At 47.4% G+C, this 22,731-nt stretch overlaps 1 protein-coding gene across 1 annotated transcript in view; it reads left to right on the forward strand.

Annotated features, from left to right (window-relative positions):
• Nucleotides 1-22,731, forward strand: part of LOC147718350 (uncharacterized) — a 395,588-nt gene that overhangs the window by 229,330 nt on the left and 143,527 nt on the right. Inside the window, exon 7 of the mRNA XM_086918293.1 lies at nt 21,860-21,939. Coding sequence (XP_086774419.1) covers nt 21,860-21,939 — 80 coding nt within the window. The remainder of the gene's footprint in view (nt 1-21,859; nt 21,940-22,731) is intronic.

Genomic DNA, 22,731 nt, shown 5'->3' on the forward strand with positions numbered 1-22,731 from the left:
GTTGTGTTGGCGGGCGATGGCCGCGAGGGGGCTCATGTATACGTTGAAGAGGGTGGGGCTGAGTGAGGACCCTTGGGGTACGCCACAGATGACTTCAGTGGCCTCGGACTTGAATGGTGGAAGGCGGACTCTCTGTGTTCTTCCGGTGAGGAAAGAGGTGATCCATTCAAGTGCTTTTCCTTGTATTCCGATGTTACTGAGGCGTTGTAAAAGGGTGCTGTGGCAGACTGTGTCGAATGCTGCAGAGAGGTCGAGGAGGATGAGGGCGACTGTGTCTCCATTGTCCAGTAGAGTTCGAATGTCGTCCGTTGCTGCGATGAGGGCGGTCTCGGTGCTGTGTTTTGCTCGGAAGCCAGATTGTGAGGAGTCGAGGGATTTGTTGGCTTCGAGGAAAGCGGCGAGTTGGTTGTTGACAGCTTTCTCGATTACTTTGGCCGGGAATGGAAGGAGCGAAATGGGGCGGTAATTTTTGAGTTCGGTGGGGTCCGCTGTGGGTTTTTTCAGAAGGGCGGTGAGTTCGGCGTGTTTCCAGATTTCCGGGAAGGTGGCGGAGTTGAAGGAGCAGTTGATGACGTCTCGGAGGTGCGGTGCTATGACGGAGTCTGCTTTGTTGAAGATGTGGTGAGGACATGGGTCTGTGGGGGATCCTGAGTGGATGGAGTTCATCAGGCGGATGGTGTCCTCAGTGGAGATTGGGTTCCAGTCATTAAGGGTGTTCACGGGGGGAGAGTGTTCAGCAAGTGGTTGGGTGGGTTGGTCTCCGGGTTGGTTGTCGAAGCTGTTGTGGATGTCTGCAATCTTGTTGTGGAAGAATGAGGCTAGGGAGTCGCAGAGGGCTTGAGAGGGGGTGATGTCGTTGGAGTTGGCCGAGGGATTGGAAAATTCCTTGACGATGTTGAAAAGTTCCTTGCTATTAAGGCGGTCTATCTGCTGCAGCAAGGTAAAGACTATCTTCAGGGGCAGCGTGCTGAAGACTGAGAGCTGGCATCACATTCATTATTGTGCTCTGTACTCTGCCCTACAGAGACAACTGAAGCTTGGAAAAATTTAAAATTGTAAGGTCGCTTGTTTACCAGGTGATTGGTGAAGTCCCGAAGGGTGCCCTGGTGGTTGCACGTGTCAGTGGCAATACTTCTAACTTTGTCCCATTTATTTGCAGCCTGAGAATGCTGAGAAAGCTTTGATGATGATTATGAGGAATGGCAGGAAATCATGTGGGTCAGTGTTACTAAGATGTAGTCTGCATAAAAGGCTTTCTGTTACCACGCCACAGTGTGCACCCCGTGTATACTGTGTGCATTTTGTATGGATGCCACCAGTGGTCCCACTGCCAACAGGAATATTAGGGGGCATTGCGGACAACTTTCTTGTTTCGCGACCTATCTCAAACTGGGAGGAGAAGCGGCCACGGGTGACTGAAGCGGAGGGAGATGTAATGCAGTCAACAAACTTTGTCAATAAATGGAGTTTGCAGGCCCAAATGCTCCATGACCCTAAACGGGTACAGCAATTCCCGCGATTGAATGCCTTTTTGGTGTCGAGTGAGATGAATCTTTTTCTGTTGTGTATGACCTGCCACAAGATATGGGCAAGCGTCCTCTGATGTGCGACCCGGTAAGAACCCTTCTGTGAGGGGTAGATAAATAGTGGGATGTAGGCTTCAAGACGATTGTAGGGACTCGCTGGGATCTCCATTTTGGAGATTGAGTGAAATAGGCCTCAAGTTGGCACCGTAGAGTGGGTCTTTGCCAGGCTTAGGTATTCAAGAGATCCTGGCTCTGTCAAATTCAGGTAAAGGTGTAGTGTCTGCCAAAATGTCCTGCAATAATTTGCCCAATAGCGGCACTATTAATGACTTGGTAATTTTGTAAAATTCTCTGGGAAAACTGTTGTCCCCTGGGGCCTTCGATGTTGCCATTGCTTGGGCTATTTCTTCATTGCTAACGTCCCTTCCTAGTGATGCTGGATGCTCCTGACTAATTGTGGTAATGGACGTGTACTCAAAAAAACTCAGTTGCTTGTGGAGTGTTGTGTGGTTCTGTAGGGTACAATCCGCCATAAAGATCGGTGAACTATCGCAGTTTGTCATGAGGGTCAGTAAGTAGCTCATTCTGAGTAGTTTTATTTGCAGGCATGATGCTGTGAGTATGTCTGGTTCTGTTGTGCCGCCAGCAACTTCATAGCCCTTTTCCCTCTGTGTCTGAGCCTAAAGAGTGCAGGTACCGCTTGCAAAGTATTGAGAGTATTACATTCATACCACGCTGTATCGAGTTCTTGAAGCAGGTGAGTGGGATTCAAATTGGATTGCCCGCTCTTATGAATCTGCGTTCATTTGAATTCAAGGCGGGCAGCTTTGCAGCCCTTCTTATAGAACGCAGTCTCCCATCAGGTTGCCCCATAATTTAGCCTTGCCATGTTGCCCACATCTGAGTCGAAGAGACTGTCCACATTCTCATCTAGGTATTGGCACATAGTTACGGCAGAGGCATTGCTTATAATTGATGTCCCTGTAGCAGGAGACGTTGATGTGCCAACGGGCCAAGGAAAGGGCCGGGGGGAATAGGTTCAGTAGGTTAAGGTGCAAGTCTCATGCAACCATGACACTTTTGAATGTACTGTATGAAAGTAATGGGACACCCTCTAAGGTACTAATTCACAGGTCCGTGAGAAGAGGGGAAATAAATATAATGTAGTAACTACTCAAAGCACATACTCCCTCATGACCTCTCTATTTATTTGAAGGTTTTAGCCTCTTCAAGTCTAACATGGGCTTAACAAAACACAAATTTTACTCTTCCTTATTTCCATTAACTTTTTTATTATCATTTGAATTATTTTTTTCTTTATCTTTTAAACATTATTATCATTAAAAAGTACAAAAAGAAATTTCTTGTATACACAATTTGACAACATAAGAAATAATTCACAAATTCATATAAAGGACACAATATGACCAGGTAGAGCACAAACCACACATTCACACCAAAAATTATCTGTGCAAGTTGTCGCGTTTTGTTGGTTCTAGTCTAACGTCCAAAGACAGGGTCACTACAAAATGTAGGATTTTATATAGACATGGTCGACCCGTTTCGGTGGCAATAGAAAGTAGTAAGATGCACCTTCCTCAGGACCCGCCAGATTATCAAACAATGTTCTATACACCCTGGTACTGCCTGTAAAGATATATACATTGAGACCCACAATAAGTTTCTATGCCCATGAAAAATACATTATTCGGACATTAATTGGATCAGACAGTTTTTTTACAATAACGAAAAGACAAATAATACATAGAGAACCACCAGTGCCACCTTGTGACCGAGATGGGTGCATTTAGATTATATTAATATACCTATCCTTTTATCCTTTTTCTCTCTTTATTGCCCTCGTGGCAATGATGTAATCCATTGCTGCCCTCACTTAGGGCAATGATGTAATCTGTTCTGCCTTTCACAGTGACGTGTAGGTTCTGTTTAGATCAGGCATGCCTGGCATATGCATTCACTGTTGGTAGGTAACAAATCTAGACATCCCTAACATCTACCTTCCCTGTTAGTTCAGGCCAAACTCTAGTTGATACTTACGCTAGTAGAACCAATACTGTAGCCTATCGTAGTTTTTACACAGACGGCCTTCTTTGGAACGATGGTTACTTATCCCACAGGGTTCTCTTTTGGCGAAGTAAAGAAAAACGAACAGGTGTTGCTATTACCCCTTCATTGCAAAAGGTATCTGCAAGTTAGAATCTATCAACCTAATTTACCTCGGATAGTCCTAAAGAGGGTTCAGTGTAAGATCTTTCATAATTACATTTTGGGCGGCATAAACTGCATTTCCACTGGAAAGAGAAAGAAAGAACATTGTCCCTCTATCTCTGCCCATATATGCATTCATGACCAACTGTTCTTAAACGTACTTACCTTGGGTGTTTTATTCTCGGGGGCACGTTGGTTATCTTAATTCCATGAGTATGAGTCTATTTTTCTATTTCTTTTTCTCCCTCCAAAAATGCAGTCTCTCCTTCATGGTAAAAAGTCACAGTATCACTAAATTGATCGATTTGAAATAATTAAGAAACTCAACTTTCATTATTATCGCGTATACCTGCGAGTTATCAGTAAGGCTCGATGGTTAATCAATCTGCAGAAAATTAAAATGATTGTAGCAATTGCTATCTTCAAAGAATAGATCCTGCCGAAATAAGAGGCCTAGGTCATTCTTGAAGTATTATGTTGATACCTCCAATTTGCATCTCAATATACAAATAGATAACTGGCGGTTACAGACTTAGATCCCCTATTACAATATTCCCTATTTAGAATACTGATCTAGCTTTTAGAGACAGACCACTGCCCTAACCCGACGTGTACGTAAGATAAAGATAGCACGGCGGCAATCTCAAAATGACACACCGAAAAAGCACGTGAAACGACATGCAAGAGACTAACTCCATACTTCTCATGCAAAAATAAAGAAGCAAAAACGCAGCTGTTACGAGATGTAACCTTCCTGGACTGCCTTCTCCCGTCATCCCTTACAAACACGCTGATTCTGTGTTAGACCTGTCAGCCCTAGGGTGGTCTTTCCCTGTGACATTTTGCTCTTGCCTCATTTTTCCCACCTTCTTTTTGTTGGCCCATAGGTCTTCGGGCACCTTTTCATAGCTAATCTGTGTTAGGGTGCAGGTGCTCTCTACTTCCAACATGGCTGCCACTGGCCCCTGCTACAGCAGCGTGGTCTTTTAGTGTAGCACCCTAGTTGCCAGGAGCAGGCTGGATCCCCATACAATGTTGCAATACCAGCCACCCAGCCCCTGTCCATAGGTAGAGTGGGGAAGCTCCTGGAACCTTCCAGAAGAAAGGCGGACCTGACTTTTCCCGCCTTAGAGAGTGGTCACCTGACCTGGGTATATATAAGCAAGGGAGGGAACTTTTTCTAGTCAGTTGGGGCATCACTGACCTGGGGAACCCACACGAGTTTTAGGCGGGAGGGCATAGTGAGGAACCTATGCTACTGGAAGTGACCGGATTTAGGTGCTGCCTCTTAAGCTGGGTGAGGTGTCCTAAGCTACCCCCTGATCTGGCCCTGTGGTAGGGGACCCCAGGGTCCATCTGCAGTGACTGAGGAAAAATTCATCCAGCCTCCAACTCAAACCCCCCCCCCCCCCCCCCCCCCTCTTCAACTTCAAGAAACAAGTATCCAAGGGCGCAGAACCATCCAAGCGCCAATAAATCTACTTTTCCTTGAACAGAGACTGCTGGGGTGACCAACCGGGTATGGGACTGTGCTGCCCTGCGCGCTCACTGCCCTCATCTGGGATTCCCTGCCTGCCCCCCCTCTGACTGGAATGCTCTGAACTGGTCTTGACTTCATTCCCTGTTAAATCCTTTGGAAAGCGCTGTGAAGTAATTGACTCTGTGAAGCGCTGTAAAGTAATTGACCCTGTCAAGCGCGGTAAAGTGAGAAGCGCTGCCCGCCGTCACCGCGCTGTGTCCTGAAGCGCTAATAGCCAGGCCAACTCGCCGCTGCGGCCCGGAGCAGTTCGCGCCCTACTGAGGCGCCTGAAGAGACCCTCTTCGCCCCCCCCTTCGGGCAACGCGGCTCCAGTGCGAGCGTGCCACATCCCCGGGACGCTCCCTGCCTCCTGTCGTCATTGCTGTCACCACGCTGTGCCTAGAGCCCCAGCGGAGCCAGCGCCGTCATAGTGTCCCCCTCGACAGCCCCGTGTGACGGGGGTGGGCCACCGCACCGAGCCTCCCCTCATCACGTGACGGGGATGCGAGCCGCGTCATCGGCCGCGCCCCCGCCTAAGCCGCGCAGCAATTGGCTGCCGTCCCCGTGCCTTTTGCCTTCACTCGGGGAAACCCAGGATCGTCGCGGAGGGGGCCGTGGAGCCTGAGAGCCCCCTCCGGTTTGCCCTACACCACGAATCCGCCTTGCGCCAGTGCCTGCACCTGCGCCTGAGCACCGCGCCGGGCTGTGAGAAGTCCCCCAACCGGCGGAAGCTTCTCCCACCGACTCCAGCCGACGCAAGGGCCCCGGAGGGCTGAAGGAACAAGGTAACCCCCGGGGAGGAGGGTGGTAGGCCGAGTAAGGCCCGAGGTCGCCCCTCCCCCGGGGTGGACTGAGACTGGGCCCCGTTGGGCCCCCCTGTGTATGTGCCTCGAACTAGGAGGCCTGGGGATAGACACTTTCCCCTCTATATCGTTTTGCCTGCAGGTATCCAGCCTGAAATGTTCATAGATGCACCCTATTTACAAGCCTATTAATGGAATGGTGATTTACTTAATTGTACTGAATTTCTTACAGGGGCGGGCTTCTACAGTTCTTGAAGATATTAAACTGCGAAGTGTATTGATTCATTCTAATGGTATTCTGATGATCTGATTCTGGGTTACAAAACGATCAGTATTCACAAGAAGAAATGCTTGTCGCTGTGTTCTTTGAAGTTATCTGTTGTACTGCAAGTACCTGATGAAATGTTTTATCACTTCCTATGAAGTACAGTTTAGAAGGCATCGACAGAAGGTTTAATGTGGTACTTTAATGCAATGCTATGGTCGCTTCTTGTAGGATCCTCCAGGTTTAGGAAAGTACCCTCTTGGCCTTCTGAAGAGTCTGATGCGACAGGCGGTGTTATTTAATGTCTCATTGCTTAGATGAGATGGATATTATTTTAAATGACAAGTCTTATTGACACTGCTTAATGAAACGCTTAAGTGAAATACTAATGATTTGCTAATGCATTACTTGCTTGATCCAAAGTCTATATAAAAGAACTTGATTTTCAAATACAACTACTGGTGTGGTATCCATTATTGCGCACACTGTGTGTCTCATTGGATGAGTGTGTTAGGTAGCTGCTTTACACGCAAGCCCCTGGCTGCCTTCCTGCTCGAGCCATGCTACCCCTTGGAGAGCTGGTGGCCCCAGTTCTTACACTCTGTAATAAAGATTGGCCAAGTTTCCTTACGTGCCTTCTAGCTCCTACCTAACTTACGCTGCATCTAAGCCTCCCATATACTATTGCTGTGCCATAAAGACGCTTACCTGAATGAGTTTGTTTGGCCGTCCGTCAAAATTCCGCACACGTCTCCTTCGGATAAATACCAGCTCTCAAATGTTCGCTTTTTATAGCGATCGAATAACCATTTCCCTGCAACATAACCACCGTAATTTCTGATACCTGGATTTTATCAGAGGCAGACAGAGGACTAACTTTTCACATTTCGATTGTGGCGATGTTTTCCTTTATCTGTTTACGCTTGTTGTTCAGTCACATCATTAGTCATAGGAAATAACAAGCATTTGCAATGCAATAGGCCTCGCATTACTTAAAGTTTGAGCTACTGGTGTCGCAAATTAAAATGCAATAGCAATTGCTCAAACTTTCAGTAACTCGAGATCTATTTCATTGCAAATGCTTGTTTTTTAAATAAAACTACGTACTGTCAGGGAGACAAGCTCTTTAACACATGTTTTTGTGGGCCCTGCTGTAAGAGTAACACAAAACAGATATCTACACCAAGCAGGCAGAAAGCCAGAACGAACTTTTATATTCAGACTCGTTCCCGCAATGTTTACATTTTTATACATTTGATGAATTAATAAAAGATTGTATTTCTCTATAAGTGATTTGAATGTTTTTAGCTTCTAAAGGCTTTGAAAGAAGCAATGGATAAAATAAACTTAAAACATATAGTAGAGGCACTGTAAGAAAAGTGTCAGCTACAATTTGTAAAAGGTCCTCTTTTAGCAACCTGTTGGTGTCCAATGACTGGTGGCAGCCTTTCAGGGTCGCTAAAGTAATATTTGACCTTTAAGGGATGCATTTGCGTAAGCTAACCCTATATCCCTTAACTTCTCTGCTACCACGTTTTGTTATACAGTGCTTAACCGGCATTAGAGTGCTTTACACAAACACTTGGTTACGTTACAGAAGTTCAGATTCATGTCTACAGGCACCGTTAGATTAGGTATTTTGAATGTAATCACAGGATGTGGAGCCAACACCAGGACTTCAACCTGGTTCCCCAGCTAAAGAATTGGCAGCTGTGGCCATGAGGCCACAATCCCTTTGTGCTGAAAGAGGCCCTCACGGTGACCTGTCAGTGACTGAGTGGTATATTCAGACTCAGTCTCAGACTTATTGCACACAGTTCTACGGAGCAGCACACACTAATGAAACTGTAACCATTAACAAGTGGCGCGCACGTCACGCCTGTGTGGGCACAATCATAGCTCCTCCCACGGCCTATTGGTGTCGATTACGCGCTTGGTGCGCGTAATAGACACCAATAGGCCATGGGAGGAGCTATTCGCGTGCTTTGGGCCAATTGCGTGCAGTCTTTTACAATAAGACGCACGTAAAGTCCAATGGGGTAACACTATATAAAAAAGCACGAGCGTTTCACAGTCCAAAGTGATTGCTGAAACCCCGTTTTTCGTTTACAAAATGCCTCGCGCTGCGCAATGCACTGCTACGCAGTGCAACGCTAGGTGCGAGACCTAAAAAAGGGACAATATTCTATTCAACTATGGCTGCGCCATATTGAGAAAGTACGGGGAACAGAGTACTTTCAAGATATTAGATTTTTTATAGTTAGCCCCTATACTGTCCATTGCGTCTGAGTATCTTGAAAATAAAAACTGCCATGGGTCTCGTATTGGGGGAACGTTTTATCATAACCGCCACTTACAAAGAATTGACATTTCAGCATCCTTGGATACCAGTTTTGCTACAATACTGTCATCTGTGCACCATATTTAGACATATTAGTGTGGAATTACGAATTTACATAATACAGCAAAAACGATGTGCACCCTGTTAATACATTTTTAGTGCACAATTTCGAATTAACCTATTTCGTAAAAAATCTTGCATGAATACAATGTAACAGAATAATCAGACAGATCAGTAAAAGTCGAAACTGCATTGAACCTGAATATTCCATTTATCTCCTGATTGATCTATAGGAACGGGACTATGACACAGTTCTGACAGTGTCATTCCTGACAAGTAGAGAACAGTATGTTACTGTTGTACAGGCCACGTGAAGGGCCGCTCCCCCTCTGCCCGACCAGGCCGAGCCCGGTCCCTCAAGTGTCACACACCACCACTTCACGTTTTCCGTCCCCTCCGGGACCCTTGCCTCTGAACATATCGACCTCGTGGGCCCGATCCATTACTGGCCCGCGCGCCCAGCCTGGGCGCCATCTTGGACACTCCGCCACGAGGCCGCGTGGCCCCCGATCGACCCCAACCCTGGGCCTGGCCAGGCCTCAGACATCCCGGCACCACCATCCACCCAGGAGGTGAGCGGACTACTTGGCAGGTCAATGGGAGAAAGAGGTGTCGATGGTTCTCCCTCGCCAGGTGCCGCTCGCCACAACCTCCCCGGGCGCTGGCTCCACCCCCCTGCTGGGTGTCTGGACCCCTTCATCCCGGACCCCCCAACCTCCAAGTGCGAGGGTCCGGACATCAAAGGGCACCAGCCCTATAACTGGGGCAGCTCCAGAGCAGGAAGGCAGTTGTATCCTGGAGTCGAGAGACGCAGTGAAGAACTCATCCTTGACGGACTACTGGCGCTGCCGTAGCCCTGCCTTGCGAACCATCGTCCTGCCTGTTGGCGCTGCCGCAACCTTCGTAACCATCATCGTCGTCGGGACCTGCTGGCGTGGCCGCGGACCGTTTGTAACCACCATCTTCATCGGGACCTGCTGGCTCCGCCGCGGACCGTCGCTTCCTTCATCCATCTCGGGACCTGCTGGCTCCGCCGCGGCCCGATCATCTAGAACGCCGAGCTCGAGGATTGAGAGCTATTTTCATCTATTGGTAACAAGACTGTCCCGCTACCCTTTTCCCAATCCAGAGACCAGAATCGAGGGGACCCCTGAGTCCAGACCTCCTTGTATAATTTTACCGTACCTAAAGAATTGCTGATAAAGTATCGTTGAACCTTATCCTGGTGTGGTGTCCGTCTGTGGGGGGGAAGTTACTTGTCTGTACGATCGCTGGAGACGGCTCTCCCCGGAGACCTCTCCCCTTGTCCTCGGCCGACCCTCCCGGTCCGTCTAACAGTTACAAAGTATTAAAAACAAGTAGCAATACCTGGAGATTCAACAACTTTTGGATGTACTGTTCAGTATTATAGAGGTTTTCAGGAAATTGCAGCCATCCCCGCCGCCATTAGGAAGTCTATGCGTGAACGGGTGTCATTTATGCAGGACGTGAAGGTGCTGGTCAAGGGGTAAATTCCAATGGGACCTCCCTTTGTCACTAGCCTTCTTACATTGCCTGATCAACTATCTCTCTAGAAGGCACCTGTGGTGGATAACTTACCTCAGACTCTCCTTTCCTCTTGTGTCCTTTATTATGCGCAATAGGACTTTAATTTGGATCTTACTTTAAAAAAAAAATGTTTTGATTAAAAACAGATTAACACATAAAATAACACATTACAGACAATCGTGTACCATGCTGCAATCAGCAACTCTCCACATTAAAGGTTTGTTCCCCACCAGTGTAAAAAGTATAATACATCAGTCGTTTGAGCATTACTCCAGGTCATAATTGGTAGGTCTCTCGGCAGGTCACAGATGTGCCCCCTGTGTTCCATTTTTGCCATATTTGCGACCATTTGTTAGGGCAGCCTCGTGAGATATATACCGTTTTGTCTATGAACATACAATGGTCCATGTCATTTTCCCAAAGCCTCGGGCGGTTTTTCTCCTGCTCCCCACAGTTTTGCAATACTTTGTTTGGAGACCGTTGTTCCCAATGACACCCATACCTTATGGATCTTACTTTTTTGCTATGCAAACATTATCAACATATGCACAGCTGCTCGTACTCCACTCCAGCGCTCCCTGTTCTTCTACTGTTTGATCCTGACCACATTGTACCGCCACTACAGCCCCCTGGAAGCTCCATTTTTTTAGTTTGAGTCAGATCAGTCTTGTCGCCTGTAGATGAGGGTGATCATTTTCCCTGCATTACGAGGAGAATTTTGGTAAACCATACAGGATTGATTTTGCTCCTTGAAACCACGACGGAGGAGAGTGCTTCATGTGCAGTTGATATCTTGGATCCACTGCTGCTGTCTGATGAAGTCAAGACCAATGTCCTTCTGAGGGTTTGAGCCCTAGGCCAGCCTCGTCGGACCGTTACTTCCATTCAGTGAATCCCCGACTGAAATCTCGATGGGCACTTGGGCCAAGCCTTGCTCATGCCCACTGGTGGACAGTCAGGTGGCCAGATGCCACTAACCGCCCACTGGCAACCTGGTGTTTCTTACACCGCATCCTACACTTGAGTTTAGTCCTGGTTTCCACCAGCAAAGTAAATCGTAATGCCTTCCCCACAACTCCTCCAGACAGCGAGTCATTAAGGACTGAGGTTTTCAGGAAGTTAATGTTCTGTACGGCCACCTTGGCTTTGAGGTGGTTATATGCATGCCCCCTGCGGCATGGCCAGCGAGGTCTTGCCTGTGGTCCCTGAAGAATTTAGGCCTCATTGGGTCAAACCATTCACGATGGCCACGGTGCAACCAAATGTCGTCTACGTTAACCTGGATCCTAGTGCTCGTCTGGGGGCGAGCACTCCACACCAGTGTGGTGCTCTGTCTCCATGCATGGATGGGACCCTGAGGGGTCTCTGGAGATGTACAGGCATCCCTTATGGATATGCATTGTGATAAATATTGTCTATTTTATTTTTTTTAAAGCTCATGCTGCCTAATTTTTAAGGAGAGCAGAGTCATGGCATGTTTTTTACTCCACTCAACCTCTGTCACATAGTTCCTCAACCAGTTTTTGCCCTTCCGGCCAACTCAAGAGGATAACCGGACAGGCAGTGCCAGGCTCCACAGCAGTTAACCCAGTCCTTTGACACAAACTAGGTTCAGGCAAGCACCTCGCAGGTCCTCAAAGGTACTGATTTTTCAGTTCCCCATCCCTGCAGCATTAGCTGCCAAGTCGCTTTAGTTTGCACTTAGTGACGCTTACTCATTCTGTTTGAGGCTGGATCCTGAACGGAACCCTTGCCTACAGATCACCCGGGCCACTAGCTACCTTTGCCAACCTCATCGCAAACGGTCACTCTGCTCAACATAGACTCCAGAGCCTACATTCTACTCCGTGACCACCGCTCTCACCTGGAAGACAGAAATGACCTCTGCTCCACAGCACTACTTGAAAGGTTGAGCAACATTACTCGCCCAGCTGATCCCAGAACTAACACTGCAGGACACATAATGGACCCCCTCTTCACCACAAGCAACAGCATCAAATACACGTCCACCACACGCCTACATGGACTGACCACTCCATCATCCATTTCCACATCAACATGCCTCAAGTTGACACCCCACCCAGGTTCAGCATTCCTAGCCGCAGTTGGGGGAAAACCACATTAGCAGACTGGCTCTGCGCCCTTTGTATAGATGAACCTAGGCCAACAGACCACCTCAACAAGGACATGAACAACTTGCTCACGAACAGTGAAGACTCTCTCGCACTCATCAAACTCAACAAGCATAGTCTAGTAAACAAGTACTGGTACACAGAAGACCTCTGAAACTCCAAACTACACTGTAAACGGCTAGAAAAAAGAATGGAGACCCAGCCACAGACAGAACTACTTACAAGGCTTTACTCAAACGCCATCCCCGGCAAATAAGTGACACCGAGAAAAAATCACTAGTGGACCACATCGAAGGAAGCTCCAAAAGCTGAAAGATTTTTCTAAAGGTAAGCATTTCACCTTGCCCTTATCCACTGTCAACATCGCTACCTCCCAATAAACTGTGACAACCTATCCAACTTCTTCCACAGCAAAACTGCAAACATCTACAGCAACTTCACACACCAACCCAACCCCAGAGAATTTGTTGCTAGCCTATCCACCCCCAAGATGGCCACCTGACTGAATGGACAACCCTCACCAGAAACGACATGGCGGTAATCATGTGGACCATCCACTCACGGACACCTGCTCCCACTACATATACAACCTGGCAACCTCCCCAATCAGCACCATCCTGACCCACATCTTCAACACCTCCATCACGTCTGTCACTTTCCACAATGAATGGAAACTTGCAGAAATCAAAGTCCTCCAAGAAGCCCACAGCCGACCCAAACCAACCGAGCAACTTCCAACCCATCTTCCTGCTCCCCCCCTTATTCAGCCAAAGTCATTAAACGACAACGAGCAACCCAGCTTGAACTTCACAATCTTACAGAGCACACTCATTTGGAATTCAGAAAGCACCGCACCAGAACAGCACTCATTGTGGCCACTGACATTCATATCATTTTGGACCTAGGAAAAACAGCGCCCTCATCCTCTGGACCTCTCTGCGGACTTGAGTCTCCCATTTCACCATCAGAAGATTGAGATTGGCCTTCAAGGATCTGATCTAAATTGATCTGTTCATCACAGGACGGACCCAAGTGGTCAGGCTGCCACCCTTCACATCAGAGACCAAGATATTGACATTGCGGATTTCCATGGGTATTGTCCTTCAGCTCCACCCAGTTTAACATTTACATGACTCCTAGCCAACACCATCTGATCACAAGTCCCCACCATCCTCTCCTACACAGATAACACTCAACTCATACTCTCCAGGACAGAAAAGACAAACACCTCCCAGACCAAATTCACCAACTGTTTGACCATGGTAGCAGACTGGATGCGAACCAACTGTCTGCAGTTCAACTCAGACAAGATGGAAGTACTGGTCTTTGGCAGCCAAACCACCCCATGGGACTCCACCTGGTAGCCGTTGGAGCTAGAACCAACACCCACATTTATAAGCGCAGCCAATTCAAACTTTGCATCCACACATCCAAAGCCCTACACAAAACGCAGCCAAAATGCTTGAACGGCCGCATGTTCACCTACGTACCAGACACCTGCGCTTTGCTTTAGTCGCACTTGCACACATTCCCCGCATCCACAAAACTGGTGGTCCCTCATGCTCCTACATCCTACTCCAAACATGTAACGACTTCCCTCAGCACATCAAAGCCGCCTCCTCACTTCTTGAGTTCCACAAGAAGTTGAAGACCGGGCTGTTTGTATAATTACCTTGGGGACCACACACTTGCATTCACCTGCCTAAGCGAATGGATACCCTCTCTTGGGTGATTAGTGCACTATACAAATCAATATAACATTTCCATACTTTTCCCTGGTATAGCAATCCATCACATTCGAAAAAGGGGCTGTCCAGATCATCCGGCATGGCTATTTTCTTACTTTTCTTACAGATCCACGGCAGCTCATCCCACAATAGAAGGGCTCCGAGGAGCACATATCCATCTTGCTGCGAGAGGTGGGGGATCCGGACCTGGAGATAGGGATAAGTTGTTACTCCTGCTATTTCATCGTGCTAAAGGAGGATGGAGGCATCTGTCCTGTTCTATATTTTCGCTACCTGAATGCCTTACTGCGGATTGACAAATTGAGAGGGCTTGCACTGGCCCAGAATCTGTGTCCTGGATCCGGGTGACTAGATGGTAATTTTGGACTTGCAGGACGTGTTTTTTCATAGAACTGATCTGTAATTTTACAGATGGTGCCTGCGGTTCAAGGTAGGCCAGGAGCAGGTTCAGCTGGTTGTGGTCCTTATTGATCTCACCAGCAGCCATGGGGTTTTTCGAAGATAGGGGACTATCACTGTAATCACTTTCTTGGAGACCATGGTGTCAATTTGCCCTGCCTAGACTACTGGCTGTTGGGAGCAGGCTTTCCAGGTATTCACGGACCACCTCCAAAAAGCAAACCTAATGACCTAGTTAGGATTTTTAATCGACTTGTCACACCTTACTTCAGAGGCTCCCTTTAATAGCAGCTGTCTTGGACACCGTGCATTTCAGGGCTGTCCCTTGGTCACAGAGAGCCCAGGACGTTTGAGCTATGACCCTGATGAATCAGTAGGAGCAGTTCTGAGACTTCTGGTCCTGTTTACCGTCCGTATCCTTTTTGGTGACCATGCTAGGTGGAATATGCGGGCTCGGCAGCAGAATCAGAAGTCTCTGTGGCCCAGCGTAGAGGAAACCTATCGAATGTCATCATGTGGGCCTTTTATCTGTCATTGGATGCATTCCTGCTGTCCATCAATAGGAGGCTAATGGAGGTTCTCCTTGACTCCACCGCCACCACCATGTGCTACTGCACCAAACCTGGTGTAGTGGGATCCTCTTCTAAGAGGCGGTGCACCCCTGGAGTCAGCTGAAGCGTCAGGGCATCTCCCGGATTATGGAACACCTGTCACGATCTTTGAATGCCAGGGCAGACGAGCTCATCCGGCAGCACCTGGCAGATCACAAATGGTGGTTGCATTGTGCGATGGCGCAGGGCGTCTTCCGACAGTGGGGAGAAAACTGGCTGGAACTTTTTGCCACAGTCGAACACTGTCAAAAGTTTGGCGCAGTGCAGCTCCCAGGAAGGCGCTCTCTGGGATATTTATTCTGGCTAGAGGGGAGCATGGGGGTTGTGTTGTGCAAAGAGCTACAAGCCTAACCTTGACCCTTCTATCTCAGCTAACTATAGGCCGATATCGAGAATCCCATTCCCGGCCAAAATCTTAGAAAAGTATCTGAACTCTCAACTCGCTGGGTTTGTTAGGGACTCCCATGTCTTAGATATATCCCAATACGGGTTCCGGGACGAACATGGGACTGAAACCGCTCTGATTATGGAGAACAAAGCGGTACAAAAGGGGGTGGGGATGGACGGAGCATCTGAACCAATCAAACACTCACACCCAGTCAACAGATCTGGGTTTAATCCATCACCGTTCTTTAGCCCACTCTGCCACCCCAGTTCAGACATGGCCATATGCAAATCAGTCTGACCCTGTGCCTCATGGGAACAGTCCAGCCCGTAATGGCAGCGGAGAAAATTAGGAGTATACTGGATGCAGGGGGTAAGTCTGCCCTCGTATTGTTAGACCTTTCGGCAGCCTTCGACACCATCAACCATGATATACTCCTAACCCGGCTTGAGGAAATAGGCCTACATGCATAAGCAATCGCATTGCTGGCCTCTTTTCTGGGTGACTGATCCTTCTCTTTCCAGCATGAGGAATTTGTATTGAAATCCTTCAACTTGCCCTGGGGGTCCCTCAGGGCTCTTCATTGAGCCCTTCCCTCTTTAACATATATGCTGCCCCTTTAGCAAACATCATCAAACTGCGGCTTCCTTCCAGTATCCTACACTGATGACACCCAAATAGTGGTGGTAATTTCAAACCACACTACTGAGACAGCGGATAGATTCAGGCACTGCATGGACCAAGTCAGTCAATGGATGCATGTAAACTGCGTAAAGTTGAATGGTGAGAAGTCAGAGGTCCTGCTGCTGGGGTCTGAACCGAACATCTCGTCAATCAACTGGTGGCCTGACAGTCTCGGCAGATGTCCGACAGCTGTGGACAACGTAAGGAACCTGGGGTTTATATTTGACTCCAAACTTACTTTTAAGGCGCAAATAAATAAACCTGCCTCCTCGGTATGGTACACGCTGAAGCCGATTAGGAAACTGCTGCCATATATCCCTCCTGACACCTGCAAAACCCTGGTAACCTTGCTGGCTCTATCCAAAATGGATTATGGGAATGCCCTGTATGTAGGGCTGCAAAAACCGTTATTACTAAAGTTACAGCGTCTCCAGAATGCAGCAGCCAGGCTGGTACTAGATATTCCCAGGTTTGAACCAGTGGCCCATAAAATGAGAAGTCTCCACTGGCTCCCTGTAGAACAAAATTCAATTCAAGTTAGCATGCCTGGCTTACAAAACTTTGCATGGATCAGGCCCTCACTTTCAGAAAAATAACTTCCATGTGCAGTAGTGTGGCTCACTGGTTAGAGGCGGCAGACCCGAGAGCAGAGGACGGCCCGGGACCAGGGTTCGATTCCCGACGCGGCAGGTTTCTGGACCAGGGTCAGCGGACTCGATAATTCTCTCGCCTCGGTGCCCACTCTGATCAGCGATCACACTCGGCAACTCTGGGCATAAGCTTGCCTCATCTGCACTAACGGCCCCACCAGACCGCCGGGGATGCCTGGTCTCACCCTGGAGATACCCATTAAGGGACCATCTCTCAGGGAAGCCAGGAAGGGTTTCGCAGCGGTCGAAGCGCGGAGATACTCCTCCGGGAGTCTATCCTAGCGCTATATAAACCCACAATTAATTAATTAATTAGGACCCTCCTAGGACTCTAAGGTCTAGTAGTGCCAAGCTTCTCAAAACTCCTAGATTTAAACAACAAAGCGGGGCGGGGGGTGGGGCGGCCATCTGGGAGAGGCGAAGATTAAATGCATCCGGTCTCTGGCAGAGTCCGAGCCTCCTATCCACCTTCTGGAGCTCAGGGCGCTTCACCTGGCGCTTAAGGCATTCTGTCCCTTTTCATAAAGGGGAAGAAGGTACAGGTGTTCACGGACAGCACCCCCGCCATGTGGTACTGCAACAAACAGGACGGGGATGGGGTTTTGGTTGTGGACCCTATGACCAGAGTGTCTGGACTGGCTGGAACATCAGGGAATTACGCTGGTGGTTTAACACCTGGCAGTTTCTCCGATTGCCAGGGCAGACAAACTCAGCCGTTAGTGCCTGGTAGATAACGAATGGCGTCTTCATTCAGAAGTGGTAAAAGGTCTCTTTAAGCTGTGGTGAGAGCCTTGATTAGATCTGTTCACCACCGAAGAGCGTGCAATGTCAGCAATTCTGCTCGTTGGATTTTCCAAGGCAGCGCTCAGCGACTTTTTGTTGCAAGTGAAACTGCGGCCTCCTGTACGCCTTTCCACCTGTGCAATATGTAGGGGACCCCCTCTGAAAGAACAATCAAGGTCAGGGAGAAGAGGGGGAATAATACAACAAGAAAGAAGTCTCCCTCTCAACCTCAAATCATTTTACACTTTAATTAATCCAAATACATAACGTGAGCAGCCAAAAAATGTATTTTATCAATAAACAAATGCTCAAACAACAAATATATTTTATTTCTTTTAACAAAAATGTTTTCATGATAATACTCTTGTTATACATTTTATTAACTCCACATACATTATTACAAAAATTCATCACTAATCATGTCTCAATAAAAGAACATTAGAGCAATAGATACAGAATAACCCCCAGTAGAGAAACACAAACCAAATTCACACACCACCTTTCAAACCATACTCTCACAAACCCAGACCGACCTTCACACTCATAACATATATCTGGGGAGCTTAACTACAGAGTGACATTTTAGTTTAAGTGACCAAATACAACAACTGCATATAGCAGGATCTAACAAGGCAATGGTCGACGCGTTTCGGTGGCAGCAAAGCAATGGAATGCCACCTTCCTTAGGACCTGCCAGATATAGAGCTCTAAAAAGAGACGCTCCACCCCGGGAAAAGAGATACCACCTGAAAAGGTATAGTAACAATAAGAAAATCTGGCCCACATCAAAAGTATCAGTAATTTTAACATAGATTGGACCAATTCCTCAACAATCGGAGATACTCATGATTACTATTGCTTTGACGTTAAACATAGAGGACTTATTTGCTCAGTTGTGCTTCGTTAATCCCTAAGGGAAATGACATAGAAAACCCCATAGAGAAACCCATCAAACCCCTACCTACTCGGGGCTAATGATGAGTTATGCATGCACACCCAGTGTGTACGTTCACCACCACCAAAAATTCGTGAATAAACATGCAACAATATCCGATATATTACAAATAACAGATTGACCAATATTCAGCAGTCCAATACACCCCAGATCCATTCCACTAGAGATACTTACTGGAAATATAATTCCACTGTCCTCTATTAGAATACACTCTGTTGTTTCATTAATCCTACACCGACTGAGAATCTGCCACTTCTTAAACAGATTGTCACAAAATACAGCTATAAACTCCTGTAATGGCAGAGTGCACATAAAAAATATATGCTCATAAGGACGCCGATCCACACTCCAAATGGAACAAGCCAACCAACATGAGGTAGCTGAAATAAACTGCAGCATATATCAAAGAAGTCCAGAGATTTAAGACCAACCGGAGGTCTGGGAGTGTCACCTATCTTAAATGCACTCCTCTGTAAGGCTCCCCATACCCACATACGGTGGCCCACCAAATATCTGTGTTCTCTTACCTGAAACGACTAAAGATTGTGTGTTGTTGCTTCTCACAAAAATAGTCACAGTACCCAGAACTCCTCTACTGTGAGGACAGAGTACATAAGAGCATATCTCAAACCCAAACCTCTTCATACACCAATGGAAGCATCCACACAATATGGTGGTTTGGGTGAAAGAACAATGCAGCAAAGATACCTTTCTGGAGGCGAAATCGCACGGGGGATTCACTTCTCAGATTCCAAAGCGCAGGGTACCAACTCAAGCATTCGCAGAGCGAAGTCACAAAAAAGTATTTGACGATGTGCAATAAGTATAATTGATAGATTGACCCTCTCCTTTACATTTATAATATGCCAGGGAAGCTACCGTATAACAGATACCTTGTAAGGCGTACATTTAGCTGTTCACCGCATCTTCAAAAATTCTCCATGTATGTAACGTGTCCTTTTACAATAAATGTCCACTTTAACTGCAAATGAGATGAAACAATCCATCATCACTATACAGTACCACTTCTGCCCTGAGTGCTGTAGATCAAGCGCAACCGAGACCAAGTTTTTCTTGTGGCTCCAGACTGGGCACGAAGAGTCTAGAGCTCCTGAGCATGGCTATCGATCCTACACTCAGACTCCCACTTCGGGAAGATCTTCTGTCGTAGGAGCAGGGGTAAGGTTCTTCACCCGAACCTGTCCCTCCTCCACCTTCTTGCCTGGAGATTGAACAGCGACAGTTGACCGCTTTTGACCTTCCATCCGTAGTCTGAAAGGTCATCTTGGTATCCAGGCGTCGCTCCACTAAAACGGTGTACGCATGTCGATGGAAAACGTTTGTTGCATGGTGCACGTCAAAGGCTGTGGATCCCCTTTCTGTCCTACTTTCAGAGGTCCTTTGTATATACTTTATTTGGCCCAGCAGGGTTCTGCCCTGAGCAGTCTTAAGGGCTATCTTTCGGCCAGATCTGCTTTCCTTCAGCTAACTAATCAGCCATCTTTGTACAAAGCCCCTATTGTAAATGTGTTATTTAAGGGCACTACTCAGCTCTTTCCTCCATCGCTCTTCTTAATGCCCAGTGGGACTTGAACCTTGTCTTAACTTAGGTGCGCTCCCTTCGTGCTTCTTCACAACTATCCTCTAAGGCTACTCACTCTGAAGACCACTTTCCTTGTCGCCATTACCTCTGCCCGCAGAGTGATTGAGCTTCAAGAACCTTCTCTGCCCCCTTTCTTCTCTGTGCATCTGGACAAAGTGGTGCTTAGGAGACCCTTGTTCCTTCCAAAAGTGGTTACACCTTTTCACATTGGACAAACAATTACTTTGCCCTTGATTTTTCCTGCCTCTGCACCCTTCCAAGGAGGAGAGGCTCCACCGTCTGGGCCCTAAATGTGTGCTGTCCTTCTGCCTTGACCACATGAAATATTTCCGGGTGGATGACCAACTCTTTGTTGGCTACCTGGGTGCCAAGAAAGGCCGGGGTGTTAAAGTGTACCATCTCTAGATGGGTTGACCTTTATATTAAAATCTGTTACGCTTTGGCGAAAAAGGACCCTGCAGTGGGGCTATGAGCTCATTCCTCCAGAGCTACGCTTGCCACTACTGCTCTTGCATGTGGAGTTCCACTCCTGACATCTGTCGAGCAGCCACGTGGGCATCCTTGCACACGTTCACCAGAAATTACTGCCTGGACAGCCAAGTCTGGAGGGACCGCTATTTTGCCCGTTTGGTCCTCCAGAACATTGTGGTGTGGACTTGGTTCGCAGACCCTCCTCCGGGGTTGGTATTGCTGGGGCATCTATCCTAAGGTAAGAATCTATAGCTAAGGGTGTCTTTCAGATCAATTTACTTACCTTCGGTAACGATGTATCTGTTAGTCATATGTTGGTTATAGATTCCTTACCGCCCCACCCATCCTCCCCACTCTTCAAACTGACTTCTAGGGACAGGGACTCCTTTGCTGGACCCTAGTTTTAGTGGACCAGTGGTCGGTGTCTTGCATGGCGCTGCGGTTCTGGAGTCGAAAGTCTTATCAGAAATGTTAGCACGCAGGGGCAGTGTCTAAATAGGCACGCAACATCGAACACTACGCCGACGACTGACGCAGAATCGACCTCTGTCACCTACCGATGCACAGGGGTACTGCTATGAAAAAATTCTCCAGATCCAGTCTGATGCCTGGGTGAATTTCTAAGGTAAGGAATCTGTAACTAATATGCGTCTCTCCCAGATACTTCGTTACCGAAGGTAAGTAACTTGTTCTTTTCTTCCGTTTCCCAAACTTTGGTCCTTCACCTTGTGCAAGTCTAGTTGAACCGGTCAAGCAGCAGTTCCAGCTTTAACTCTTCATAGGCCTCAGAAAATGTCACTTTTGATGAGGAGGAGACTGGGACTTAGCCTGGTTGCTAATTCTCGGCAAAATAAGATCCACAGTTCTGGCCAAATGCAAACCTCAGTCTGCAACACCTACTGTCTGAAGCACCAGCCTTTCACATGTGTGTTTGGGCAGAGTCCTCAAACACACCTGTGTGGCATGCTTCTCAACTAATCTAAGGTATGGGATTGAACTGTTGCTGTGTAGACTTCAGTAGTAAGTAAGGGCTGGGGTTAATGTATAAAACCCTGTACTAGAAATTTTTCACTCTGGCTTTTGAGAAGGAAAAAGTTCTACATTTTCTCTTTACTAGCCCTTTTAACCAACCACACATCTCTTCCAGCTGCAGCCGAGATCACGTGTGGAGCATGCAACACCCAAAGTGAGCCTGGAAATGACCAGCAACCAGCCCCAGGCATTGAGGTATGCACTCAGACAACATATGAAAACTATTCCCCCTTTCACGCAAGTACAAACAGTCATTGGTGTAGCTTCCTTTCTGGCACAGACATTTGTACCCCTTCATTGCTTCAATTCTAAAATGTTTGAGGGCTGTGGCTCGGTGTAGTCCTCTGTTTGGTTGCTCTGGGTTTGAGACATGCATTTCATGGTGTACTGCAGTTACAAATCTGTGATGAGTATTCCTCTTGCTCTGGTGTGATGTGTATTGCTGTGCTCTGTGGCTCCACGTCTGTGACTAGTGTTCCTCGGAAACTCCAGGTCCTTGACTTGTATGCTTCTGTGTGCTCTTTAGCTCTGGATATGTGACTTGTGGTGGTCTGTGTGCTCTACAAGTGTCTGTGACGTGTATTTTTCTGTGTGGTTGGCACCCTGGAGCTGTGACATGTATTCTCTGCTCTCCAGGGCTCATGGTCTGTGACCTGTGATCATATCACGATTGTTTAATTTATTTATAGAGCTCTTGCCACTAAGCAATGTAAGGTTGGTGATGTTAGGCATTGTGAAGAAGTTCCATGGCCTTTGGGGGTCATAAGAATGCCCAGAGGGTGAACCATATACGCCAAAATGAAAAAGCTTTCAATCCCGTCATGGAAAGCCTGGTGAACTAGGTTTCTGGGTTACTAAAAAAGTGGGAGGAAATACTTCTTTTTGTATGTTCTCCCTCATGTTTTTTGACTACTAACCAGACCTCGGTGAACTAACCCTAAAATGTGTATGTCTAATTGGCTCCTATCAGATTGGCATAGGCTACTT

The sequence above is a fragment of the Lissotriton vulgaris genome, chromosome 4_1 (genome assembly GCF_964263255.1).
Source record: "Lissotriton vulgaris chromosome 4_1, aLisVul1.2, whole genome shotgun sequence".
Taxonomy (NCBI): Eukaryota; Metazoa; Chordata; class Amphibia; order Caudata; family Salamandridae; genus Lissotriton; species Lissotriton vulgaris.